Raw genomic sequence first — 8,405 nt, forward strand, 5'->3', positions numbered from 1 at the left:
TCCTCTCCCCTTCTGATTTTATTTTTGTGGAACAATACATCATAACCATTACCCTCTTAAATACACACAGAGTACTTAAATCAGTCCACACGTGACTGTTAACACCTTCAAACAGTACTTAATTTTGTGGGATTTCAGACCAGGCGGCCGAGCAGCGGGTGGGCCAGAATGCCTGGCGGAGCTGAGCCAGCCCCAGCAGCCCCGCCACGGCCCCGCCACTTCTCCCGCGCTCACCACGCTCCCCAGGATGAAGGAGCAGGCGGCCGGGCCTCTGGAGGGCCGGGCCTCAGTGACCGAGAGAGACGCGCTCTGCACGCTCGGGGCCTCTGGCACACCCTTCACTGGGACCCGGCGCCGGCTCTGGCCACGCGGCCGCCCTAGTGGTGCTGCTGCCGGAACTGCAGGCCGCAGTAGCCGCACGTGCCCGTCTTCGTTTCCTTGTCCTGAAAGATTCAAAGGGAGAGCTGCCCTATTTCCATCTCCCACCTCTGTTGCCAGTCCACACTTGGTAGATGTCCACCACTGAAGCCAGGCCCTGGAGACACACCGCCACCAGGGAAGCCGCGGGGCCGGACACCGGAGACGCCGTGTGGAGGCCCTGATGGGCCCGCTCCCCAGATGTGCCAGGGCCCCGGGCACCCTGCCGTCAACAGTCCGCTCGGCCCCCACCCACCCTGCCTGCCCGTGAGGCAGGCGGCGTCCTGGGCAGGGGCCAGGAGGCCTGGAGCAGGAAGGTGCTGAGCAGAGGACCCCCTCGGGGCTGGGGTCGAGCCCGGACGGATCAGCAGGGACAGCAGGGGCTGCCCTGCCCGAGGGGGCGGCCCACCCCAAGTTCTGTCCTGTCCTGGAAGCTCTGTGCATGCCCACCCTCTGCTCAGCCCCAGTGGATGGCTCGTGCGCAGGGCCGAGCCGAGTGTGTGCAGCCAGCGGGGAGAGAACAGGACAGGGGCCGGGGTCCGGACAGCACGTTACCAGATTTATGTACACTCGGGGGTGGCCCAGGGCCCCCCCGCCGCCATCGCACGATATCACCCGACTCCCGACTTGGCTCACGGGCTGCTCCGCTATCAGATCAATGGCGAAGTTCTCGTTCACCTGGAACAAGATAGACAGCAGCGTTCGCAGACAGGTACCAACCCCCAACATGCTCACGGAATTCCAGTGTAGACCACCCCCACAGGCACGCACTGCGCGGCCAGCAAAGACGCTCTGCGCCTTCTCATTTAAACATCTACGCAGATCTTCAAAACACAGATAATTACATACATGCACACACGTGTTTAACTCTTCACTGGCATGTAATGACTCACCCACTGTTCACATCCTGCCCCACCCTCTTCTCTTCACACATAGGTGCAAGCGCGCGCACACACACACAGAGCTGAGCACACACACACACACACAGAGCTGACCACACACACACACACACACACACAGAGCTGACCACACACACACACACAGAGCTGAGCACACACACACACACACAGAGCTGAGCACACACACACAGAGCTGACCACACACACACACACACACACACAGAGCTGAGCACACACACACAGAGCTGAGCACATACACACACACACACAGAGCTGACCACACACACACACACACACACACACAGAGCTGACCACACACACACACACACACAGCTGAGCGCACACACACACAGAGCTAACCACACACACACACAGAGCTGACCACACACACACACAGAGCTGACCACACACACACACACACAGAGCTGAGCACACACGCACACACACACACACACACACACAGAGCTAACCACACACACACACAGAGCTGACCACACACACACACAGAGCTGACCACACACACACACACACACACACACACAGCTGACCACATATACACACACGCACGCACACACGCCCTCCTCCTCCTATCTTCGACCTCACGGCCACTTCAATACGGGGACCTGGCTCTGAGCTAACAGCTGGTTTGGCCCCGAGCAGGAAGTGGGACACTGAGCCCTTGGCTCAGGCCAAGGGCTGCTCCACAGGGGTGCCAGGGGCGTAGGGGACAGGAGGGACGATGGCATGGTAACTGCAAAGCACAGCGGCACAGCTGGGCCCAGAGCTGCTCCAAGCCCACTGGTTTTCTTACTGGAAGGAATCAATTTGTGATTTTTAAGCTGGTGGAGAAACGGCAGGGAGGCATCTCTCCTCTCTCCTGGGGGGCCAGCGTCTCTTCATGCAGGACTCAGCCGGGAGAGCACCATCTGAGCTGACAGACCGGGACCTGCTCACCCGCGGCAGCCAGAACCAGAGCCAGACTCACCAGGCTCAGCCCAGGGGAAGCCCCGCAGCGCGGGCAGCAGCCTGCCCAGCCCCTAGACTCAGATCGGATCTGAGGGAGCTGCTGTGTCCCGCCCCAGCTGACACACTCAGGGTCGAACACTGCCAGACCACCACTTGAAGGCCACCCATCTCTGAGGTCCAAGGGTCACGGGGTCACACAGTCAGCGGTGGGGTGCCCTCTCCCTTCCCAGACGTCCCTGGACACAAGTACACAGAAGAGACCCTCAGCTGTAAACGCAGCCCACAGCAACTGCGATCCCGGCCCTGGGAGTAACCGAGTGTCTGTTTATCGCAATGGTGACAGGTGCCCGGCCTGGGGTCCCCGAGGCTCCCTGCCCTGCACACAGAACCCCAGCCGCACCCCAGGGCCCAGGACTGCAGTGAGAAGGGAGCGACGGCCCGTCTTTACAGGTGAAGGGGGAGGGGCGCCAAGTTTCGGTATTAAAATCTGAGCCGGGGAAGAGCACAGGCCTCCCGGTCCAGGAGCCGGGGGGAAGTGCAGAGCCCGCCCGCCTGCGGCCACCACGACACTGAGCCCCCAGAGGAGGGGGACACTCCTGACTCGGGAAAGCGCTGTCGGCCTGGGCTGGGGCTTGCCTGAAGCCCCCCCAGGCTCCTCCTTCCAGAAAGGGCGCGAGGAGGAGGAAGTGCAGCCGGGCCACAGCACACGTGACGCGCTGTCCCACTGCCTCCTGTGCCCCGGGCCCAGCACCCCTGCACCCTGGAAACAGGGTCCCCCACGCTAACCACCTCCTGGGCCCAGCACACCCGCTGCCTGTCGGGCCGTGACGGCCGTCACTCACGGGCAGGAAGCACTGGCTTCCGACTCCACGTGCGACCACAGAGCAGTGCAAACAGCTGTCGCCACGGGGGAAGCTGGCCACGCGGGCCCTCTGCCTCCCTGAGGTGACCCAGGACCACAGCAGGCCCCACTCCATCCTCGCCTCTCCAGGAGGCCTGTCCCAGGCCAAGGGCCGGGGACTGCTGTGCAGACTCGCTGTGGCCACACGGCTGCCAAAAAGCCACGCACGGACACAGCCCGCCTTCCCGTGAAGGCGGCGCTACAGCCCAGTTCCTGCTCTCCGCGGCCCTCAGCCTGAAGTGCAGATCCGCTTCATTTCTCAAAATACAACCAAACTTGGAGACAGTGAGTTGGGGGGTTGTCGGGGACTGTTGAGGGGGTGGGGGTGAAGAGGCGGTGCACAGGAGGGTGGGGGGGCTCAGGCTGGGGCAGTGAAATACTCTGAGAGACACTGCAGTTTGGATGTAAGACATTATGCGTTTGTCCAGACCCACAGGGCGTACTTCCCTGCTGGCTCAGCGGGTAAAGAATCCACCTGCCAATCCCTGGGTTGGGAAGATCCCGCCGAGAAGGAAATGGCTACCCGCTCCAGTGTTCTTGCCTGGAAAATCCCATGGACAGAGTCGCCTGGGGGCTGCAGTCCACGGGGTCGCAGAGTTGGACCTGACTGAGCAATAAGCCCAAGCCCAGCAGAAAGTGAAGTCGCTCAGTCGTGTCCGACTCTTTGCGACCCCGTGGACTGCAGCCCACCGGGCTCCTCCATCCATGGGACTTTCCCGGCAAGAACACTGGAGTGGGGTGCCATCTCCTTCTCCTGGAGATTTTCCTGACCCAGGGAGTGAACCCGGGTCTCCCACATTGTAGGCAGACGCTTTACCGCCCAAGCCACAGGGAAGCTTCCTAAGCCCAACACAAAGAGTGAACCCAGAAGAAGCCTAAGACACAGACTTGAGAGAATCCCAAGGTTCCAGCACTCTGCATGTACGCTAACACAGGGAGCAGGGTCAGCCGAGAGGAGAGCAACAGGGGCCCTGCTGGGGGGTGGACAGTAGTGGGAACTCAGTGCTCTCTGTGCGGCCTTTCAATAAACCCAGATCTTTCAAAACAAGTCTCTTGGACACCAGAAAAAGAGATTTAAATCCTACTACACACCAGATTTTTCTTGCAAGAACGAAGCCTGAGAGACTTGCTGCAGATCTTACATGGCCCCTGGACACTGTGGACCTTGGACAGGAACAGGCCCCGAGTCCCCAGGTGGGGCCCACAGCTCCCGCGCCTGCACGAGGATTCTCTACCATGGCCGCCTGGCAAGCCCTTTCTTCACCACACCTTTTCCTTACCTCTTTCTGACGACCCACAAATCGAACTCTCCTGTAGTCTTCATCGTCATAAACCTGAAAAGAAAAGGGGTGCTATTTACAACCCACCTCTGCACCTCTGTACCAATCATAGGCATTACAGAAAAACGGTTTTCTTCATGTCAGGCCGTGCATATGGCCACACACTGAGGAGTTTCAGCGGGATTCCTAACATGACCACAGGCAGCAGTCCAAACGGGAAGAACCAGAGGAGAGAGGTCCCAGCGGAGGCGGACAGGCTGACCTTGCATCTGACAGGCCGCAGCACCCTTCCCCTCTGAACCTGCGGGGTGAGCTTCCACCTCACAAGTACTTACTCCCTCGTCTTTGGAATTAGGGTCCTACCTAAGGCTGTGCTTCAGCAGACAGCAGACCCTCGGGTTGTTAAGCATGCTATTTAACGGTACACAGACGTTAGAAGATTTGACCCACGCGATCTGCGGTTTCTGACCCCGACGGAGGCTTCCCACAGTAACCAAGGGGCGCCCCGGGCTGTCGGCCTCGTTTCGGAGCTCGCCGAGGCTCTGACGGTGAGCCCACAGCGGCTGCGAACACCACGCGCCCCAGCCCGGCTCACGCCTCAGCCCCTGGGGGCCCAACCCTGCGGATCCAGGACCCGGGGACCCAGGGGGCCGCGACAGCAAAGGCTGCACCAAGGATACGGGGGCCTACGGCCCCCAGCGGGGCTGGACCGTGGGCCGCGGGAACCGGGGGCTGCGCCGCTGGGCGACGGGCCCGCGAGCACCCGGACGCCCGGCCGCGGGACCTGGGGGCCGGACCGGGGCTCCGCCCGCCTGGGCGCCCCGCGGGGAGGGCGCTGTCTGCGCCGTGGTCATACCTGGCCGGTGTGCGTGACCTTCTCCCCGGTCGGCGAGGTCCGCACCCCGAAGCACCTGGCGCCCCCGGGCAGCCCGCGCGTCACCGCGCCGCCCCGGCCCAGGAGCCTCAGGAAGGTCACCGCCGCCGCCATCTTGCCGGCTGACCTTCGACCCCGCGCGCCGACGCGCCGACGCACGCGCACGGCGCCCGCAGAGCCGGCTCCGCCGGGACGTAGCCGAGCAGGGGAGGCGCGCGTGCGCGGTGCGGCCGGCGGGCGCGGCGGAGCAGGGGCTCCGCCGGGCAAGGCGGGAAACTGCGCACCCGTAGCCTGGAGCAGCGGCCTCACCTCCCAGGGGCAGGGCCGGGAGGGTGGAAGCGGGAGATGCAGTGCTTCCCTTCGACGGTAACGGATAATCCTGGGGAGGTACGCGTCAGGTGTCGGTGAAGGCTGGACAAGCGTCCTTTCTCGGAGGAAACGACGTCCACGTGGACGGTGCGCATCTCTTTGCGGTCCTGGGGTTTCTGCCACTAAACTGCACCCCATGGCATCGCTCATGCCGGTCACCCCGAAAGGCCCGCTGCTCTGGAGCACACCTGGGCAGGGCTCCGGCTGGCGGCCCGGGCCCAGCTTCCCTCCTGCCCCTCAGGGCCGTCTGTGCAGAGACCCGTAGGGAGGATCAGCTCCAGCAGAGGTGTGGGGCCGCGGTGGCCTGCTGCAGGGTGGGGGCCGCTAACTGCAGTAGTGCATCATGGGACCTTTTGAAGGAGCGTGCCAGCATTTTCATTACCTCCACCACAGTTTGGGCTCAGGTCAAACAACAGGGAGGGAACACAGCACCACCCATCAAGAGGAAATGGGATTAAAGATTTACTGAGCATGGCCCTGCCCATCAGAACAAGACCCAGTTTTCCCCAGTCAGTCTCCCATCAAGACCTTCCATAAGCCTCTTATCCTCCATCAGAGAGGGCTGAAAAATCATAATCACAAAATACTAACCAATCTGACTACATGGGCCACAGCCTTGTTTAGCTCAAAGAAACTATGAGCCATGCTATGTAGGGCCACCCAATATGGACAGACAGGTCATGGTGGAGGGTTCTGACAAAACGTGGTCCACTGGAGAGGGGAACGGCAAACCACTTCAGCAGTCTTGCCTTGAGAACCCCATGAATAGTATGAAAAGTCCCCACCAGCCAGAGACCCCCCCAAAACCTTTAGATGCCCTGTGGCCCACAAAGAGGACGGAGTCCCCAGGAAAAGCATGCAGGTGTGCGGTTCGATCCCCGGTGGGGAATATTCTCTGGAGGGAGGCTGGCAACCCACTCCAGTATTCCTGCCTGGAGCATCCCACGGACAGAGGTCCCTGGAGGGCAGCAGTCCATGAGGCCGCACAGAGTCAGGCAGGACTGGAGGGACCTGGGGACACACGCGGGGAACAGGAAGGCCGGGTTGTAATGGGGAGGAGAAAGGCAGCCCACCGGGAAGTAACCCAACGACCTTCGGCCCCGCACTGACTTGGCTCCGCCTCTACGTCCGACTCCGCCTCTATGTCCGGCCCCGCCGGGGCCGTCACGTGACCCCAGCCGCCATCTTCCTTCCTGGCGGACACTCCGAGCGGCGGCGTCCCCATCCCACTGCGCAGGCGCGGCCCAGGGCGCAGGCGCACGGGCTAGGGACGCGCGCCACAGTCGCGCCGGCGCGCTCTTTCCAGGTGGGTCCTGGGGGTCCTGAGGGGGTCGGGAGGCGGCAAAAGTTCGAAGTTCCAGGAGGGCGCCCGTCGGGGACCCCTGGCCGCGATTTCCCCCGCTGAGCCGCGGGTGCGGGCCGGGCACCGTCCGGGACCTCACGCCTTGTGCCCTGTGACCCCGGACCGGGCCGCCCGAGGGGAGCGCCGACGCGGGCCTCCTGCGGCCCCGCGGCCGGGGACCCCGGGCTCGGTGCCGGGATCAGAGAGGGACCCCGTGCGCCTGGCCGCGCTCTATCCTCCCGGGGACACGCTGCCTCCCGGGCCCCGTGTCCTGAGCGCAGGGGCGCGGGGAGGGCGGTTTTCTCGGCTCCGCGGGCCACCGGCCACTGTGACAACTTCTTTCCGTCCCCAGGTCCAGCCACGACATGGCCACCGCCCTCCTAAGGAGAGTGGCCTCCGCCGTGGGCCCGCTGCTGCAGCTGGGGCGCCGCCCGCTTTCCGCGCTCGCGCCGGGCCCCCCGCGCGCCGGCCCTGCCGCCCGCGCGCCCCCCAGCCTGGCCGCCGCGCTCCTCGCCGCGCGCCCGGCGCTCGGCCTGCAGCCCGCCCTGGGCTTCAAGACCAAGGGCGTCCTCAAGAAGCGCTGCAAGGGCTGCTACCTGGTGAAGAGGCGCGGGCGCTGGTTCGTCCACTGCAAGACCAACCCGAAGCACAAGCAGAGGCAGCTGTAGAAGCCCTGCCCGGGGAAAGGCGCTGCCGCACGGCGAGGGCGATGGCGCGCGGACGCCGGCAGCCTTCCGGCGCCAGACCCCCTGCGGCTCGCGTCCTCGTGGCCCGGGATCCGACCAAGCCAGAGCCCCACCTGGGACCCTCTTACCTCCAGTGTGAACTCAGCTGTGCTGATGCTCCGGCGTGCAGATGGGCGTCGGGTGGAGGGAAAGCTGCCTTCATCCAGTCAGAGGGCGTGGTCTTCCGAGGCCGCCCTGTTTCTGCTCAGCCACCCCGGCTGCGCCTGTGGATGGAGAGTCATGCTCTCAGCATGCCTGCCTCCAGGGTGAGCGGGGAGGGCTGCATAACCATCTGTAGGTCACGGAAGAGTGAGCTCGTTTATACCTACATAAATGTATTTTGGAGGTTGATTAAATGTGTTTATTGTCCTTGGTCTGAGACTAGAAGCGTGTGTGCATACGTGTGTCCATGTATGTGTGGGTGCCGTGTGCACAGGCGTGCCCTTGTGAACTGCTGTGCACACTGTATGCATGGGTGCGTGTGTGTGCACACGTGTGTGCGCAGTGGGTGTGAACTGAGTCAGCAGAACTGCTCTGGGGACTCCACAGACTGTGACCTGGAGCCAGTGTCTGGGGTCACCCGTCACAGGCTACCGGGGATGAATGAGTCGCTCCTCTCTGGGGCTCACTCG

At 63.1% G+C, this 8,405-nt stretch overlaps 2 protein-coding genes across 2 annotated transcripts; one reads left to right on the forward strand and one right to left on the reverse strand.

Moving 5' to 3' along the window:
* NDUFS6 (NADH:ubiquinone oxidoreductase subunit S6) lies at positions 1 to 6,057 on the reverse strand. The gene is made up of 4 exons (XM_069556112.1): positions 5,320 to 6,057; positions 4,464 to 4,517; positions 973 to 1,095; positions 1 to 443 (listed from the first exon to the last, which is right to left on the reverse strand). Exons 1-4 carry the CDS (start codon positions 5,854 to 5,856, stop codon positions 378 to 380), a joined length of 780 nt encoding a protein of 259 aa, XP_069412213.1. The 5' UTR covers positions 5,857 to 6,057; the 3' UTR covers positions 1 to 377.
* Positions 6,058 to 6,702: 645 nt separating this feature from the next.
* On the forward strand, positions 6,703 to 8,129 carry MRPL36 (mitochondrial ribosomal protein L36). Its single transcript, XM_069556115.1, has 2 exons — positions 6,703 to 7,012; positions 7,401 to 8,129. The coding sequence occupies exon 2, from the start codon at positions 7,414 to 7,416 to the stop codon at positions 7,714 to 7,716; it is 303 nt and encodes a 100-aa protein (XP_069412216.1). The 5' UTR covers positions 6,703 to 7,012; positions 7,401 to 7,413; the 3' UTR covers positions 7,717 to 8,129.
* The last annotated feature ends 276 nt before the right edge of the window (positions 8,130 to 8,405 follow it).

This window comes from Ovis canadensis, chromosome 16 (assembly GCF_042477335.2).
Source record: "Ovis canadensis isolate MfBH-ARS-UI-01 breed Bighorn chromosome 16, ARS-UI_OviCan_v2, whole genome shotgun sequence".
Classification (NCBI taxonomy): Eukaryota; Metazoa; Chordata; class Mammalia; order Artiodactyla; family Bovidae; genus Ovis; species Ovis canadensis.

Excerpts from the sequence above, each read along its gene's own strand:
- NDUFS6 (XM_069556112.1), bottom strand. The coding sequence starts at position 5,856 with ATGAGCGATGCCATGGGGTGCAGTTTAGTGGCAGAAACCCCAGGACCG. Across the intron at positions 1,096-4,463 it reads TTGTGGGTCGTCAGAAAGAG|GTGAACGAGAACTTCGCCAT; the intron begins GTAAGGAAAAGG and ends ATCTTGTTCCAG. Across the intron at positions 444-972 it reads CCCGAGTGTACATAAATCTG|GACAAGGAAACGAAGACGGG; the intron begins GTAACGTGCTGT and ends TGAATCTTTCAG.
- MRPL36 (XM_069556115.1), top strand. The coding sequence starts at position 7,414 with ATGGCCACCGCCCTCCTAAGGAGAGTGGCCTCCGCCGTGGGCCCGCTG.